The sequence below is a fragment of the Mercenaria mercenaria genome, chromosome 17 (assembly GCF_021730395.1).
Source record: "Mercenaria mercenaria strain notata chromosome 17, MADL_Memer_1, whole genome shotgun sequence".
Taxonomy (NCBI): Eukaryota; Metazoa; Mollusca; class Bivalvia; order Venerida; family Veneridae; genus Mercenaria; species Mercenaria mercenaria.
The window spans coordinates 50,824,490-50,844,293 of NC_069377.1; the positions used below are offsets into that span (position 1 = coordinate 50,824,490).

At 34.8% G+C, this 19,804-nt stretch overlaps 1 protein-coding gene across 1 annotated transcript; it reads left to right on the top strand.

The window, feature by feature from the left end:
- The first annotated feature begins 8,477 nt into the window (after positions 1-8,477).
- On the top strand, positions 8,478-19,351 carry LOC123536658 (metal cation symporter ZIP14-like). The gene is made up of 8 exons (XM_045319998.2): positions 8,478-8,844; positions 9,401-9,575; positions 10,657-10,826; positions 11,382-11,510; positions 13,896-14,100; positions 15,938-16,105; positions 16,624-16,811; positions 18,173-19,351. Exons 1-8 carry the CDS (start codon positions 8,554-8,556, stop codon positions 18,320-18,322), a joined length of 1,476 nt encoding a protein of 491 aa, XP_045175933.2. The 5' UTR covers positions 8,478-8,553; the 3' UTR covers positions 18,323-19,351.
- The last annotated feature ends 453 nt before the right edge of the window (positions 19,352-19,804 follow it).

A 19,804-nucleotide genomic window follows, 5' to 3' on the forward strand; every position in this document is an offset into this window, starting at 1 on the left:
CTTTTTCATTCTTTTTTTGCTCTGGATCCCCTTCAGATATTGGCATGCTTCTGTTTTCCTCTCAAACCCATGTGCTCTATATTGTTACGTCATAAAGTAAGTGTGGATGCCCTTGGGGCCTGAAACTGTGATTATATCATAAAAATAGAAGTTCATTTTGAAATAATTTTAACATTTTATATAAGGGATCTGACAGTCCGTTTAACGAGAAACTGAATCCCTTTCGGCGGCCATACTGAAAGTGAACTTATGTCTGTTGACGTAACTTGTTTGCTCTCGCGTCACGTTACAAACATTTTGACTAAATTATACTAAACAAGCCTCAGCAAAAATGCATAATCGCTGGTCATGGCTCATCATGCCAAAAACAGAACCATTTTCTTTCCTATATATTTTGCGGCTAACATCACACTTTCGCAGGATAACATTATGAAAATAATTCAGTGCGTTCTTTCACAGGAGTCTGAAATTCTATCAATATTAAAGACTCCAGAAATCTTTTTTTTTAAACTTAGTATATATGTAAAAATAACACTATAGCGCGGGTGGGGGGGGATTTTTTGTTTAAAGATAGACTTCTGGAGTCTTATTGATAGAATTCCAGACGTACGCGTACTGCAGAAATAGAGTCACTTGGTATTGATGTACTCAGTATGTGAAAGTCGATCGTAAGGTAACATCGTTGTATCTGTATCAATATATTTACGGCCGATTGTCATCTTAGTTATATTTTATTAAAGTAACATGGTTATCTAATACATAGAGGGTATTTGTTTGTTCTAGTTTAAGATCGAAATATATTTCACCGAGTGAACACTATAATGCAATATTTTCACGAGTGGTGCAGTCACGAGTAAAAAATGTAAATTATGATGTTCACGAGTGAAATATAATTTCGATCTTAAATTTTATCTATTACTTTATTTGTAATTCATTTCTTTCTCATTCGAGTATAGTTCCATACCGTACTGTTTGAAACAGTGAAAATATCAATTTTATTTCACTGATAAATTTCAGTATTTCACTGAAGGGCATAAAATAATGTCAGTTAAACTGTTTTAATGAAATAAGCCAATATTTAGCAGTGATTACAACAACAACAACAACAAAAATAAAACAAATGTGATGTAAGATGTGACGCAACAATAAAGCTCTACTGCTTTGCAAGATAGCGTCTGCATTATAGCTTAATGACCTATCGAGGGCATGTGGCAGTATTCTATTACTTTCTTTTTACAACTAGGTATGCTGCCTGTAACAACAATATTCTGACATTTGTCACAGGCTGCAATGAACCTGGCCGGCTTGGGGATGATCCGGGCCACTAGCGAAAATTGTCATGTTATAAAATCTGGAAAAACGATTATAGTAAAAATTCCGGTTCTGCTTAGATCATATAGAAAAGGCATAATTATGACTGAAATAATTCGCCAAAATGTCGATTTGCAAGTACTACTGTCAAACATGTGTTAAAGACCATCCCTGAATAAAAACCAGCAAGACGGGAACAGTGCACAGTTCATAAATGGTATACAACAACAATAACATGACTTTTATTCACCCATGTATTTGAAGAAACATGTGGTTTAGGCATACAGACACTAAATAGGAAAATGGCGAGAAAAACATGGTGGATACAAATAGTCCTCAGTATATTTTTTGCTCTATAGAGCTATTTTCCTTATTTTCTTTGCAATTATTTTGCTAAAATCACATGACAGATCTATGCTTGACATGTAGGTAACATTTTCATAATGAAATAACAGCATGACAGAATATTTCATGGAAACTTAGATCATACACCACACTACAATTTGGGGTCTCATGGTTTAGCTGATTTTGCAGTTTGTGTGTTTGATTGAAAATGTTTTTTCTTGCATCAAACATAACCTCCACTTTTCTTTTGATTTTTATTCAGCACTGACAATATTCTTCAAGAAAATGTAAGTTTCAGACATTTAAAATGGGTCCTGATGTGTGCTGCGGCCATTGGAAATATGTCAATTTAATATAGAATAAAGAAGTACAGCTATTTAGTGTGTTGTAACCTTTACGGAACAATAACATATATTAGGCTGAACACCACTAAATCTAGTTGTTCTTTATTTCATATAAAATCCACTTTGTAATACTTTATAACGTTTGTTCGATATGGCCAAGAAATAAGTATGTATGATGATTTCTTTTGACACAGTCTACTTGTTGAATACACAAATACTATTGTCAGAATGCTGGTTGTCTAAATCGAAACAACGAAAGAATCTAGACAAACTATATGACAATGCGAGTGTTATTACACTGCATACAACTGTTACAGAGTTAAATTAATACAGTTTTGAGAATATTTGCCATATAGTGAACAAATCTCAGAGTTGTTTTAAAACATTTAACACGTGTGTACCCTGAACACATTTGTATAAACTGTTCAGTTATACGTTTATTGTAGTCTCTGTCACCAATAATTGCGTGCAGCCTCTTCCATAGTATCATTCTAATTGTATCATTTGAATCACAGAACAGTACTAGATGAAGGGATATGTCTTCAACATGGCATTTACATTTCGGACAAATAATTACATACTTTCTTGAAAAATATCTGCTTATGACAGCTGACAAAGTTAAGCAGTATTTCAATTGGTCTCTGTAGATTCTGCTGAACACCCACAAATTACATGGTTTATATTCATTTGGAATCATTGTAAACAGTTGTAGGCTATGATCATTGTTAGTTTTGGTTAAGGAAATTCATGTATGCTTCGTTTAACTAGCGCTTTCCATTGCTATAACTCTAGAAATTCAGCCTTATATACAAACATATGGAAATAGCGCGATTGTTCGTATTGTATTTTCCAAATAGTTTCTACAAATATGGAATAAACCCTGAACAACGCCGTGGACAGTCCATATGAGAGATCAGCCTATATATAAATATGATCTTAATTGCCTGTGTGGGTTTCAATTTCATTCCAATGGATTTCAAGGCAATTAAAGTTCTCGCATGTTTTGGCATACATTGCATATGTTTTATGCACGTTCAATGTGTTTTTTTCAAGTTGAAAAAATTGATTGTCAGTCATTGGATTCCATAGTTCACATCCGAAAAGTGCTTTTGGTAGGACAATGGATTCATATATCCGTTTAATCGAAAGTGGTTGTAAACTGTCACGATGAAATTCTACGTCAACTAAACTGTAAAAAGTACGCTTTAGTTTTGTACAACTTTCGTTAATAACAGGGTCTAAGTTCATTGACTTGTCACAAAGAATACCAGGATGGACGATATAGTTAGTTTCTTCTATCACACGATGACCCATTTTCCATGTATGATTTCTTTGTGTGTAATTGTTTTGTTCGTTATAAACAACAATTTTACATTAGTCGGCATTATAACTGTACCGTTGTTTCTATGCATTAGAGTTGCACATGTCCATAATTGACTGTAAACCTTTCGGAGAAAATGATAGCAATACCATGTAATCTGCAGCCTTAGGACAGCCGTAACATGTGGTGTTTATCTTTAAACCTTTAGCCTGTTGCTGGCAAGTGATTCTGCCTTTGAGACCAGTGCAGACCTAAGAAAGCTGCAAAACTATTTATAAATGATTTGATAATGAGTAGGTCAGGATTAGCTAGTAATAATCTGAAATATTTTTAGCATAGATTCATTTTCGAGCAATATTACTTAAAAGCAGTAACTATGTCTGGTGTAAAAAGTCATAAGTAGTTTATACCCATGCAACTGCAAACTAAACTATGAAATGCTAACTGCAAATATTGGGGAATTATGGCGTATATGTTGAGTAGAAAAGGGTGGTAATTTTGAGGAGTGAATAGTGGGGAAATGGTTAGGATTTGTGTGACTTATAAAACTGAGCATACTAAATATACCTGCTATCATCAAATCACCTTGACTCTATATTAAAGCGTTATATACAGCGTCAAATGTATGCTTGTTTTGTTGCAAACTCGGGTCATCACCGCCGTAGAGTAGATTCTGGAGCGAGATGTCAGCTAAAGGTCTTATACTGTCAAAGACTACAATTCTGATATCGTTGAAGTTGGGACAAAGGCATAGATATGGTATGTTGTTTCAATGGTACCAAATGTACAGAGGCGAACAAATAATGTTTTAGTTAAGAAAGCTACAATCAGTTCTAAGACGGGTGTGAAGAACCTGTGCTCGCTGGGCGTCATTATAGGACAGAGAGTTGGGTTTGTTGGTATTTAGGTAGGAATTAAAAGAGTCTAGACTTCTAATCTCTTTGGCCTCGCTAGGTAGAGCATTCCATTTGTCAATGGCACAGAAAAGGAATTTATGTATTGGACACTTTTAACAGATTGGCATCATTTCTCAAACTTATTTGTGTAGCATGTCCTACCGTATCAGGGACAAAGGACGACAAATAATCTGGGACGAGTCCATTTGCCATCTTACAAGTTTATGTTTGCGTCGTCTTTCCTATAGCGGCTCCTTTCATGTCTCTTGCTGTAAGTTACGAATGGAGCATAGTTTGGTACAACCAGTGACAATACACGGGTAGCCTCGTTTTGAATTTTCTGCAGATAATCTTTTTCGTTTTGGCAGCAACAGCAGTCCCGAACTAAATCTGCATATTCGATAATTGAGTTAATAAATAAAATACAAATGACTTCGAGGCCTTTGTTTTGATCAAATCCATCTGCTGATGCCATGTACAATCATTATAAATCACTACCCCGTGGTGTTTTTGACTGTCAGCAGAAGAAATTGTAGAGCTGGTCATGCTGAGGGAAGGATGAAATGGTTACCTTATTTTACGAGAGATGACAAAAGATTCTGATTTGCTAGATTGGATTGAAGTTGACAAGCCATGTCCATAATTCCGTTAACATCAGATCGTAGTTGTGAAGTTGTTATAACAGGAGATTCCACGATCATAAACAGACTGGTGTCGTCTGCGAAAAGATTTATGTTGGATTCAATTTCGGTGACAATATCGTTGATATGTACAGGGAAACCCAAGGGACAAATAGTTGAGCCTTGAGGGACACCGGCTTGTATTTTGGCGATGCTTGAAGACGCTGTAGTAATAACAACCCGTCGAGACCTGTTTGAAGTATAGAAAACCAACGCAGCAGAGGTCCACGGGTACCCGCGCGCTCGAGCTTGTAGAAAACACTCCGTTGCCAAACTTTATCTAAAACCTTGCTAATGTAAAAATATAACCCTTACTTCTAGTCCTTTGTCTGTGGCGATAGGCCAATTGATTTACGGTGGAGTCACACAGCGAATCAATTTTCCTACAGCTGTTATCGGCCTGATTTTTCAGAATAAAATGCCTGTAATGATGACATTTCTGATTCCTCTATCAATGATAAAATAGAGAAAAGTGGAAACTTCACAGGTCGCTCAACACGACAAAAACGAAAATGTTGCAGGCTCGGTTTGATGAGCCTGTTCATGGACGGTAGTGGAAATGCATGCTACCGTCCACGCCCTCTAGCCCCGGGATGAGCAGAACTCAACATTTACACATGCTAAAAGTACAAAAAGCAATTTAGAGACATCCGCAGATGTATTCAAACGGCGGTGAACATGGAACCTTCAGTGATACACGTGTTGAGGCGTGTAATTCCATGAAGAGCGGCGTTTGGTCCCCAGATAAAGTAAAGGGTTTGCCCCAAACGAGAAAACAATGGGCAGAACTAAACAAACTGGAATTTAGGAAGGGGATCTGAGGTTATGGAGCCTGCGTAAAACAGGAGCTGTCAAAAGACAAAATTAAAAAGCAGGCACCATATCCAAGGAGTGATTAAACAATACCCAAGGCTATGAAATCGGGAGTATTAGGCCGAAATGGTCATGTTGAGAAACTAAACAGTACCAATAACACGACATAAAAGTCGTGCTGAACGATCTGAGAAGGTCGAAATATAACAGCCCTGATTACAGCAGTGATAAGTCATATTTTCAATTTTAAATAAGAGTAAGGTAGGTGACACCTGAGTTTGGGGGACGATGGAATATGCCAGTTGATACATTTTTAATGTTACACAGCCTCAATTCCACCCAGATGCATTCTATATTGAGAATCTTTAGGTCTTCTGACGAAGTTTCTATGATCTTTTACATAGAATATTGTCCCACCGTGGCTGTCACCAAGACGGTCTTTACGAAGTGGTTTGTGAAAACTTTAGAACAGTATATTGTCAGTGGAGACTGAGTCACTTTACCAAGTTTTAGAAAAGGTTAAGATATCAAATGACCCAAAGTCAGCTGCTGGTAGGTCAACGTTATGATACAGGCTTTGGTCGTTAAGATGGACTACCGATAATTGATTCGGAACATAGAGAATTTCCATGAGTGATTCATCACTAGAACTTGTTTCTGAAGAAGAAGCTGTTTTTGTTGATCCTGGATGTGTATGTATGTCCCCAGCGACTAACAAGAGAAAGGAATTCCATATGGAAAAATGTAATAATAAAAAGGACATACACCTGCAATAATACTTAATTGCGTATTAGATCGGAAATTGTTTCATATGGTCAGGAGTTGATGCGGAAGTCTGATGAGTAGCGCTGAATTACATGAGACAAGAATATTAGATCTCATAGAAGGTTACTAAATTCCAATCGGAATGTTGAGTTAGGAATAGAACAACGTTAAGTACTGTATATTGATTGTGTATTGTAATCATGCACTTAGAAGATATATCCTACTAGGCTATAACAGATACGTACGTATTAAAAGAAATAGTAAATATTTACCAATATAATGCATATATATGATAAAAACATAGGAGCATTCCACATAATAGCGACGTATACATATATAAATTCCCATAGCATTAAAACATGCTTAATAGAGATACATAAATCGTGTGAATACATAAAAAAAACATAATCGAAATTTCTCACAGACTTTCATACGATTTTATGTTACTTATACCTATATCTGTAAAAATTACCATAAAATTAAACAACAGCAGCATATGGTAAATTTGAATAAACCACTGAAAATTATATATGTGAATTAAAATATTTACATTCGCCCTATTCTTTCCTATTATGACGTTCATTTTGTATGAACAGCAAAAGGAAAGACGCCAAAGTTACGACAACGCTGCTTAGTGATAACGGACTGTTGTTTTGACAACGTCCGCATATAGCCGTGGAGAACGTTCCTTAGATGATGCCGCAGTTGTTACATCTGATGAACAGAATGGCCGGGAAGCTTACTTTGATGTTAAATGCAACAAAATGTATGCAATTTATAATATAACCTTGTTTACAGAAGGAAAGGAAATAATAATGATATAAATGTAAGAAATGAATTATTTTTCTTCGGAGTTCATGCGAAATGAACAACAGAATAGGATCGGCAAATTAAACATAAATCGCTATTCATGGATTTGCCGTTACTATCCTGCCGTTCATTTTGCATGAATTCCGAAAAAAATATTTCATTTCTTAAATGACAGTACTAATAAACTTTGATAATGTGGCAGTTGAGTCTAATAAGTCCAGGGGTGTTCAAAGATAATCCGTCATAGATCTATTGCAAAGCAGTTATTGGATTTACCTGTATTGAACAATAAACAACGTCGATTGTATTCAGGTCAACTGCCACATTATCAAAGTTTATTAGTACCTGTATCACGTGTCATAGTTTTTATCTATCATAATAAGCAATAGTAACAAATACTAACGCTTTCAAATATGAGCCGTGCCATGAGAAAATCAACATAGTGGGTTTGCGACCAGCATGGATCCAGACCAGCCTGCGCATCCGCGCAGTCTGGTCAGGCTCCATGCTGTTCGCTTTTAAAGCCTATTGGAATTGAAGAAACTGTTAGCGAACAGCATGGAACCTGACCAGACTGCGCGGATGCGCAGGCTGGTCTGGATCCATGCTGGTCGCACACCCACTATGTTGGTTTTCTCATGGCACGGCTCAATTATAATCGTTGTACAATATACATGAACATAACCTTTGAAGTATATGACAAGTTATAATCGCTAAAAGGGTACTTTTATCCATCATTTCTATAAACATATTGTTAAATTGATTTCTACCTGATCTATTTGAAATACCATGATCGGAACAACTAAGAAAATCATATTTAGAATTTCAGTTCTACATGCTTCTGCGTTGATCTATACATCGTAATAGATAATAATAAGCATCTCTAACAATATTTGTAAGAGTTTGTCATTTACGAGAAGTACATTACCGGCAGCATTGATTTAATTTACGGAGTGAGCGGGAACTAGAACAGACATTAGGTGAGAGTACCCCAGTTTAAACATATAAAACCTGACATTTAGTGTCACATTAAATGAATATCATTTTATGCAATTACATGAGGTGTATCATATATATAGGTATATATTTTAATATTTCAACGAAGGACATGACTATACATAAAATACATGAAGATCTGACGTTTTCATAGTATGATATCATGTTCTGTCTCGCCTGTATAAAGTTGCAGCCTACGAAATATACATTCACTAAGGATTTTACCCTCTTCTTGGGAGGATAAAAGTTTTAATGTAACTAAAATTGTTACAATGGCGGCCAATGGATATGTACATAAACGTATTATATCTGCGTTTATTTTACATGTTTCTCTTTCTTTAGTTAATTGTAGACTTATAGACAATGTTAATGAAGCAATAATTTCAAATTTCTATGATAATATCGAAAACAACACTGGAGCCAGGACTGATGCCATTGGTACTTATATCAAAACATTTGCTAAGTACCGCAACCATCATGACGTGCAAGAAGCGGACAAGTTGGACATTGAATGCGCATTTCCGTCAAATTTATCGTCTTGCAAACAGTACCTTATGGAAGAAGTACGTAATTTATTATTATACATTTATAAAACTTAGTGTTTGTAATATTGTTTGAAATGTCACTGTTTTATTTCGAGTTGCCATTATTTTGTAGTTGCTTGAGAAATGATTACATATTCCCGGCTATTTGTGTTCAGTCTCTCGTATTGATCTTTTTGAAACACTAATTACTTTGATGCAAATATGTAACACAACCCCTTGTATATTGTTATTGTTTTGTCTTCAGCCATTCGGTTTTGGAAGTGAAAATTTTACATTATTTCATGAATAAATAGTTTGATATTTTTTCTATCAATCTGTTTGTTTGTTTTGGGTTTAACGCCCTTTCAGTTATGTATTGGCGGCAGTTAACCTAACCAGTGTTCCTGGGTTCTGTACCAGTTCAAACCTGTCCTCCGCAAGTAACTGCCAACTTCCCCGCATGAATCAGATGTGGAGGACGAATGATTTCAGACACAATGTCTTTTATCAAATCGTCACGGAGAACATTTGAATATAGAAGTGTGTGCTGGCCCCTACAGTTGCCAAAATAAGTTAATTCTAATCATTTTTCAAGTGTCTGAACGTAGAAAAACTTCTGAATCACTCACTGCTAGAATCGAAGAGCCAGACGCTTTCCGACTGGTTCCCCTCTTTGATGTACAATTTACATAGTGAAGTCTGTATAGATAAGGAACCAGAACCAGAACCGAAACACCACAGAGGGAGGAAAAAGCCGTCTTCAGCCCAAGGTATAGCATTATGACTTATATTATTTGACAGCTAAACAGCAGCCATGATAGACTGACCTTATAAAAGGCAGACAAGATCTGAAAATGATAAGTTATGCAAGGGCATAGACTAATACGCTTGTATCTATTTATATAATAAACCGGCCAATAATAAGAGCAAACTATCATTAAAATTAAACTGATAATATAGTCAATAAATACTCATTATACTTGATTAATGGATCATTATTTATAAGTGATTAATATTAACCGGTAGAAGCAATAAGAATTAAACAAGAATTTACAAGCAAACAAATAAAAAAAAACATATCAAAATGTATATAGCTTTTGCAGCGCCCCAAAATATTTATCTATAATGATGTACACATATAGGTATCTAATGTAATTTTAATATTATATATTTATAATATCATAACTTAATAATTTGCAGATTTAACAATAAGGCACATTTAAGAACAACCGAAAGAAGGAAGATGTGTCATATACTACATTTTTCTGCCCAATTTTAAAATTATTAAAGTATCTAAATCTAGAAAAGAAGGATTCTCTAACGAAAAGGTTTCCTGTATGATTCTAAAATCCTATCAGATAAAGAAAATAATCAATAGAAAACAATTAATTTATGAACTGAAATTTTGAAACACATGTGGATATATAATTGAGCCGCACTATGAGAAAACCAATAAAGTGCATTTGCGACCAGAATGGATCCAGACCAGCCTGCGCATCCGCGCAGTCTGGTCAGGATCCATGCTGTTCACTAACAATTTTTCTAATTGCAATAGGCTTTGAAAGCGAACAGCATGGATCCTGACCAGACTTCGCAGATGCGCAAGCTGGTCTGGATCGATGCTGGTCGCAAATGCACTACGTTGGTTTTCTCATGGTCCGGCTCAATAATGTTTTTTTTCTTCATCTTTGCTGAATCATTATGCCTCTTTATCAAATGCATTGATGTAAACATTTATCTGTTTTTTTTTTCATCCATTTTAAGCTTAATGAAACTTATTTTTATTGAAGTTAATTATGAATACTTTTAAACCTTTAAGATATTCACTTCTCAGCTTGTAATTACTTCTAGCATGGGGATATGGTATTGGGTTCGTGACATCTATATGTTGTGTTTCTAACGTTGGCGGATTCATGGCTCCTTTTATGAAGAAGAACTTCTTTCAAATGCTGCTATTGTTCTGTGTAGCTCTAGCTGTTGGTACATTGGCAGGGACTGGCTTTCTAGTACTCATTCCAGAGGTTGTAAATTGTTTATTGCAACTATAAAAGCACATCAAAATTTTGCAAAGTGTTAGACTGAGATAAAATGAGATATCTATGACAATATAAGGACAACTTTGATTTGAAATATGTTTTACTGTAACGTAAAGTCGCGGGTACGGAAGCGCACAAACAATTACTTTACTTTACAAAGACAGTATAACAAGAGAAGCACTTCAAACGAGGCTCCAGTCTTGTTCCTATTCAGAAATAGCTTTTATTTTATGTTTATATTTCATAATGTGTCATACAGATAAAATCCTATAAGTTTTAATGTTTTGATATGCAATCAAGTAGCTAGTGTGTGAAATTAGTTAAAAGAATTAACATAAACAATATCAATGAAGAGAAACTATAATGCAAGTTCGTTTTTAAACTTAAAACATTCTAATCCTTCATTGTATGTATTCTACTTATATTTTAGATTCTTTGTACATATTAGCAGATACCCTCTCTTTCTCCAACGATATTTCCATATAGATATGAAATACATTGTTCTTTCATAACTTAAGGTGATGGAATTTCTTTTTTCAGTCAATGCATCTAACTGAGGAAGATTCCCCTGTACCAGATTACCATTTCAAGATGGCGACAGTTATGGGAGGGGTTTATTTCTTCTACATATCTGAAAGACTACTTAAAATCTGGTTTTCAAGACCAAAGGTATCTTGTACAGGAAAACGCTTTTATTGCATACTTTGTTACCTCTGGTAAAGAAACTTTAGTTTTGTTTGTTTGCAAGAAATGCTTCCATATAGTTTCCTTACTGATTGATTATCATTTGTCTGTCCTGTCATGAAAAGTCGCCCTTATCTGTTTTGGCCACGGACTTTAATAATAATTATTTAACGATAGAGTTCAGCTTCAGCCAGCTCCATCAAAGGCATGAGGAGTATTGCATGTCTTCATTTACAGGCTTATTTTAATCGAGCCTGCTATGCTTTGCTTTTTTGCATTCTGTGTTTCCGAAGAATCTACATTTAGATTACATTTCAATAGAAAAAAGTGCACAGAACTACAATTTTCTTTCTTTTTGCACAATTAACAATATACGACCATGGTAATCGACTGCGAACTTACTATCAAGTTTACATGTTAAAACTAAAATACATGCTGTATCTAGTCTGTATTTTGCCTTAAATTTTCCTGAAAGTTTATTTCTGGTTATCGAGATATCAAAATATGACAAAATACTCTATTGATAAATATTCATTTCAAATGCTGTAGTTAAAAGCACATTAATAAGCCAAAATTTAACATTTATCTTTATGGCATTTTTTACCTCAAACTATTACAAATAGTTTACGTTTACTTTATATTTTTCACCATGTTTAGAAATGCACAAATCCAGTTACGTCAAGAATCTGCCAAGTCTAAAAAACAAATGTATGAGTCATCAATGCATTGTAATCCGTTTAAACTGGAACAAACTAAATTGTAATATATATAATGAAATTGTTAGCACAAAAAACTGTGGATTATAGAGCAGCATAACAAAACTTCGTAGCTAAATTTATTTACCGTGACGTCAACAAAAATTAGAAAAAGTAACGAAGGTGTTGTAATATAAGATCTTTCACTGGTGGTAGGTGCAGATTGGAATATCCGGCTCGAAGGTAACTGTTTTTACCGCGTAAACAGTAACCCGAGAGCCGGATATTTCCATCTGCACCTCCCACCAGTGTTTGAATCTTTTTCTTGAATGTCATATTCAACAAATAATGATTAAAAATAAATTCATACAAATGACTTTCTTATAGCACTTTTTCTTACAGTAGTGCAATAACAAAGCATGGGAACTTTACGTACGTAAACACGAGTACGCCATGACGTTACAAACCGACGCAACGTAATAGTTCCGGTTTTGTTTTATTATCTGCAGTGAAACGTTATGGTTATTTTTCGTAAAGTTTTCTTTGATTCGATAAATGTATTGTAACGAACAATGAGGAAGATTCGAGGTATCTGATTTTTATCCGACTTTACGTAAAATCAAAAAGATTACTAAACAAATCTGCTACAAAGATGTACTTCGTAATACGTCATTTAGAGCACGAGAGTCATCTTAGAACGTAAGATGGATTTTTTTTCAGGACCGGTGAAATCACCAGAAATCCCAGTCTGATATGCAAGAAATCAGCAAAACAAAACAAAAACTTCATAGATGTTTCGGAATTTTTAAAGTCGGGTTTTTAGAAAAATAATGTACTTTTTTTTTGAAATTTGAAAATGCCTCTGTTTGATATAAAAGGAAAAAGGCCTGCGAGCTTTCTCTCTTTTTCGAACAAGCCTTGAACCTTTCTGGAATTTTCCAAGCGTACTGTCAACTACGTTTGTCGTATATACATGTTTTTGTTTAAACAACCCATCAGTTTAGCATTATTGTTAGGGTATATTAAAGCAAGGGTAATTGTAAACACTTCCCTTTATATATAAGGAGCTGAAAGGCTCCCATGACTCGTTGACTTGATGTTGATTAAAATAGAACACACTTTTCTGTAGCATGTAAGGAGTCGAAAGGCTATCATGCGTTTCATTGATTTGATGTTGATTAAAACTGAACACACGTCCCCTTAATATTTAAGGAACCAAAATACTATTATAATTATGTTTCATTGATCTGATGCTTATTAAACCTGAACACGCTTCCCCTTAATATGTGAGGTGCCGAAAGGCTATACCATGACTTTCACTGATCTGATGTTAATAAAACTCAACACACTTCCTCTTAATATCTAAGAAACCGAAAACCTATCATGACTTTCCTCGATATGATGTTGATAAAAAACGAACACATTTCCCTTCAGTATGTAAGGATCCGAAAGGTTACCATGAGTTTCATTGATCTGATGTTGTTGAAAACTGAACACGTACCACCGCAGTATGTAAGAGGCGGAGAGACTACATGACTTTCATTGATTTGATGTTGATTGAAACTAAATCCATTAAAAATGAATAACATCACCACAGTTTATAAGGAGCCGAAAGACTATCATGACTTACATTTATCTTATGTTAATTAAAACCGTACACATTTATCACCAATAGAAACGAAAGCAAAAGAAGGTAGATCAATCAGTCAGAGACATTGTAAGCGACGTAGTACCAGCTGACGAAAATGACAAAGCAAAAGCATCTGTCAAAGAAAATGGAGACAAGGGACACACTCATGTATTGGAGGTTGTTGTTAATAACGAGAATACAGACGAGTTGACTGAACTAACAGTTGAGGAGACTGGCAAACTACAGAAAGGTGCTGTACTTTTTATCTATAAGTTGTTCATAGCAAAAAACAGATTGTAATTGCAACCTTCTCTCTGTGTCGTAAGAAAGCTTTGAAAATTAAAGGTTGCAAATCTTAAATAATGTAGAAATAGTCACATAAGAAAAGGTTGTTCTGAATTAAAATCACTTTAAAGTGATAATAAAAAAGAAGGAGCTGTGGGTGAATTGGCGGTCCGTTAAGACGTTATTATTTTATGCAGTGAAGTTATGACCATCAGTATACAAATATATTCATGCATGTTATCAAAAGTTTTATTCACACATTCTGTAGGAGATTTATCGTAGAAACTAAAGCTTCATAATACAGAGTTAGATCCACATATATTTTATTGTCTTTTATTAATTGTTGCAATCGACCTCCCCATCCCCATTTTAGGAAGAATTATTCAGAGTGCTGTGTATGTTTAAATATTGAATCTATTACCTGTTTTCAATTTCCATACGAAAGATTTTGGAATATTTTAGTCTTTTCAACCGGTAGACGAGTTTTAACGCTGCTTAAAACTTTACTTGCAATACATTTCGAATTATTCTGGTTGTGCATAAACAATTACGAGGCAGTCATAACTTTTGGAACTTGCATTTCTATTATATTTTTGCTTTTAATATTAATATTTGATTCCAAATTCCTATCATTCTTTGGAGAAAGAAAAACTTCTCATATTTGTATAACATTTTTAACTTTATTTTTTATCTCTAAACTTGTTGCCGAAGAATGAATTCTTCGGCAACAAGTTTAGAGAAAAGAAACAAATTTAAAAACTAAAGCGTCTAGTCAATATTTGTATATACGAGGGGCGTTCAATATGTAATGTTACTCCGTATGTAGTTCCGTAACCGCTGGTTATTTTTGATGCGGTTTTCGGCACATTATAGAGCAATTTATTACAAACACAATGCTTTATAAATTATAAAAATCGGCAGGTTCAAAGTAAAAATATAATCATTTGAATGAGGTGTACTTAGGTATACTGGACCATAATCATAATTTAGGTTTGTCCTGGGCATCCAGAGTCTCAGAAAAAGTAGAATAACTTGTAAAATCAAAAAATTCTATCATTTTTCTACGAGGTTCAGTAATTTGTGATGAGTTTGCGTTTGTTTTTAACTATTTATTGCATTTTTAATTTTACAACACAACTAAAAAAATCTAAACTCGAGGTTGACTCCATCCGCAAGGGGTGTTGAGAGCGATTAATCAAAGTTGTAAGAACTAGTTTCGCAATCGGGAATTAAGATACTAGTATCAACTATCGCACCTGACAAAATTGCAGAGGCTTATTGTACTCAACTTATTATTTTTCGAGTAAAAATATACACACTCGATTTAATACTGTTATGATTTTTTTATTTTAGTTTTCAAATGATTTTGTGAAGATCATGATTTGTTTTATCTGTTTAACCTGAAAATTGAACTATAGTTCTAGTTGTTGAATAGTAGAATCAAGGAATTGCATAGTACAATCTCAATATTTTGGACATAAAATTGTCCAGTATACCAGAGTACATCTCACTCAAATGATTATATTTTTACTTCGAATCTACCGATTTTTATAATTTATATAGCATAGTGTTCCCAATACATTGCTCTATAATGTGCCGAAAACCGCATTTAAAAATAACAAGCGGTTACGGAACTACATACGGAGTAACATTACATATTGAACGCCCCTCGTAATGTAAAATTCGTAAGGTGCTGAATCGGATGCCCTCGACCCTTCAGTAGCCGATGACGCGGATAGTAAAAGAGACGAACTTTAAAAAAAATATTCATCAACATTTAATGTATAAGTAATGGTTTGCAGTGAAACGGAAGCGTAAACTGACCACTGTTGCTCTTATTATTATGATCGGAGATGCCCTCCACAACTTCGTCGATGGCATAGCCATTGGTGCAGCTTTTACGGAGAATACTTACCTCGGAATCAGCGTTTCAATTTCAGTGATTTGCGAGGAGCTTCCGCATGAATTAGGTAAATTTAAATCACATTGTTTTAACACAAAAGGGATTTCCTTTGTTTCGTTGAATCAAAGATTTCTTTGGGTGAATTAATTAAATACTTCAAAAACTTTCGTGGACTATAGAGTATCTATAGAAATGGTACTGATTTACTAACAACTGTAGGATAGGTTACGACACGATCTTTTCATTAGTTTGAGAACTCGACTGGACGTAAAGGTATAGAATTGAAATGGGTCTGTTATACACAATTTTGATAGATATTTAATGTCAGTGCAGTATTTAAATAGTGAATATATTGGTATTCTTCGCGTTTTTGAGCATACATCATATTTTTTAAAAACCTTCTTCTAAAATAGCGCCTTTGTCAGCTTTGAGACGTATTGTCATACAGGATACCATTGCCATGTGAGTCAGTAATGTTATTCTTAATATTCAGTGTTAATAAGTAAACACGAGTATCTGTTTTACATAGAGCGTAATCACATTGTTTGATTTTTTAACATGTAAAAACTTCCATAATATTTGCAGGTGATATTGCTATATTGCTTAGTTCTGGATTAAACATGAGACGTTCTCTATGTTATAATTTCTTGGCTGCCCTCACCTGTTATGTCGGACTTGTAATCGGCATTCTTCTGGGCGAGAATACTGATGCCAACATGTGGATATTTGCTGTTGCTGGTGGAATGTTTGTGTACATATCTCTTGTAGATATGGTATGCTTGTGTCATTTACATATTTATAAAGTAGAATTTACAGCATTTTTATGAATACAGAACTGTTTCATTTACATTCATAATTGTGATGTATATTTTATCTCCTTTTTATACGCCCGTAAAAAGGAATGTAATGCGACGGCAGCGGGCGGTGCACACAACAGTTCGCTGGCTAAATTGAGCTGTTGCTATCAAATATTCGCCAGATTTGATCACACTGTTTATTGGCATAATATTTTGGTTACGTTTGAGGATAGCTAGATTCTTTATAAAATAATGACTGTTGAATTACTCAAAACTGCGAAAATTGACAGTGTCTGCTCTCTAACGCGAGCGGTTTTATCAAGTGTTCACCAAACTTGGTCACAATATTTTGTGGTTCCATGTTCGATAACCATATAGATTTTCCTAGTGACTCTAGAGTTATGGGCTTGAAATACTAAAGTGGCAGAAATAGTCCTTGTAGCTCTTAAATTTGGCCATATACAACAAGTCTGCTCAAAAATTACTTGTAAAGTCAGTAGTAATCTGCTGTAAAGGCTGTACATTGTGACATTTTTGCCTCACGTTATGATCTATATTATAAATTATGTTGACATGGTATGGTTATGCATTTTTACTTATTAATTAAAAGTTATCCACTGACTTTTCGTGAGATGCAGATCAACATCAACGCCGTTTGAATAGATAAAGTTAATATGTTCTAGCTTAACATGAATATCATCCAGTTAAGGCACTTAAACTCGTAAAAACATACCACTCCCTAATCTCCACATACGATTTCGGCATTCTCTGACATGATGCTCATAGGAGCAGCATTAACGGTCGAAGAATGACGAAGAATGTCGAAGAATACCGAAATGTAATCGACTGAAAGTGTTCGTATGTGATTACGGGTCAATTACCTTGAACTGCTTTTCTTTGCTTACATTTGAATCTGTTAACTCACATGCATATTTTTTTAAAACGTGACATGGCGTTTATGATCTCTTACTTTGGAAACTTTCAAAAAAAAAATTTTCTCTTTAAATTATAATAACAATGATGTAAATGTTAAATCAAGTCTTATGGAAATATGAGCCTTGCCATGGGAAAACCAACATAGTGGGTTTGCGACCAGCATGGATCCAGACCAGCCTGCGTATCCGCGCAGTCTGGTCAGGATCCATGCTGTTCGCTTTCAAAGCCTATTTCAATTAGAGAACCTGTTAGCGAACAGCATGGATCCTGACCAGACTGCGCGGATGCGCAGGCTGGTCTGGATCCATGCTGGTCGCAAACCCACTATGTTGGTTTTCTCATGGCACGGCTCAATTATTATGATGTTACGAATATCCAGCAATGGGTTTTGTATATTCTAGGTCCCAGAGATGAGCGACCAGATAAAACAAGTCGAAGAAACTAATCCTGACAGCAAATGGACGGCCTTATTTATACAGAACATTGGTCTGCTAACTGGATTCGTCATTATTATGATGTTGGTCATGTACGGGGGAAATATTAAAGTTTAGCATTGCTACCATAATGCTGCTCATGTACTGGTGACTATTACTACATATACTGGACATGCAATCGCCAAATATTGCTTAACGTCTTGCCTGATGGATTACAGTCTGACAATCTTTTTTCTGGATGGACTACTTTCATAGCAGCATCCATCAGACAAAATAGTTTTTCCTGTCATTCACACTCATCTGTATCCAGTCTGTAAACTGTGAGACTGCAAGAAACATTTTTTTCTAAATGAGGCTTATCTAACTCTGCCGTAAGTATATGTGACGGAAAACGTTGTTGGTTGCAAATTAAAAATGCGAATTTCAAAAATGATAATGACTTAAGGTATTGGACGCTTTGGCATTTTCCGTTTATTCCGGGTTTTATGAGGACGCAATATTCCGTTATGACAGAAGGATGTGTGTTTACATGCGTCGTGATGATTTGATGTATCATGTAATGTTTTCTAATGAATATGTGGGCTTTTTTCACCTGTCACAGTTAAATCAATTACTTATTTTATTTTAATTGAATTAGTAAACAGACACGGAAAGAAATGATTTTATGCAGCTACAACATTTACACAGACACAATGAGATGTCAGGAACGGTGTGAAAAATTGTCGAGTGAAACTGAAACACTTACTAGTAAACATGTAGTATTTTAGATAGGGAATGATAAAAGAATGACAGTTTAGATTAATATCGGTAAAAGTAGAACACCTTACAAACAATAACCTTTAATAAATCTTTACATATAGAAATGAACAATAACGATTGTACCAAGAAGGTCTTAAATTCGACAAAAGCATCCCTCTAACCGGTACAAATGATGCTGCAACAAGAAAATATCATCTGAGCAGCTGGTAATTAAGTCAAGTTGGTTGAAAAATATTCCAAGATACACATGCAGGATAAACTAGGGTTGTCAGCTGTAAGAAATATTTTAAATTCAAGTATTCAAAATTGTCGTTTCGTGTTATTTCTATATTCAATTTATCACTGTGTTACTGACATAAGCGGTTAATTAAAAAAAATCACACTGTTCCAAGATACATTTGTTCTCTCCAATAGGTAAAAATGGTTTCCAGGAATAAGAATCATACACCGACATGATATCTTTACATCAAATAGTACAAAAATATATGCACCATAGACTAGATCTTCTTGACTTTGGGCAGGTCTTGACCTGTGACACATTAAATGTGTTTACTGGTGTACTTGTCTGCCATATTACTCTGACTGGTTGTGTTGTATGCTTACAAGTGATCTTCTTATAGACTTTATTGTTAATTACTTTCTACATATGAAATAACTATAACATAATTTTATTGAAAGTTAAATGTGAAGTAAATAAACGATTCTACAAAGCTTATGGAACAATAACAGAAAGAAGAAAGGGATATTGAGGAACATAAAGTCAGTTAAATAGTGTGTATCTATTTAAAGATCAATGCTTAACAGGCCCGGATCCAGGGCCGGACCGAGGGGGTCCGTGTC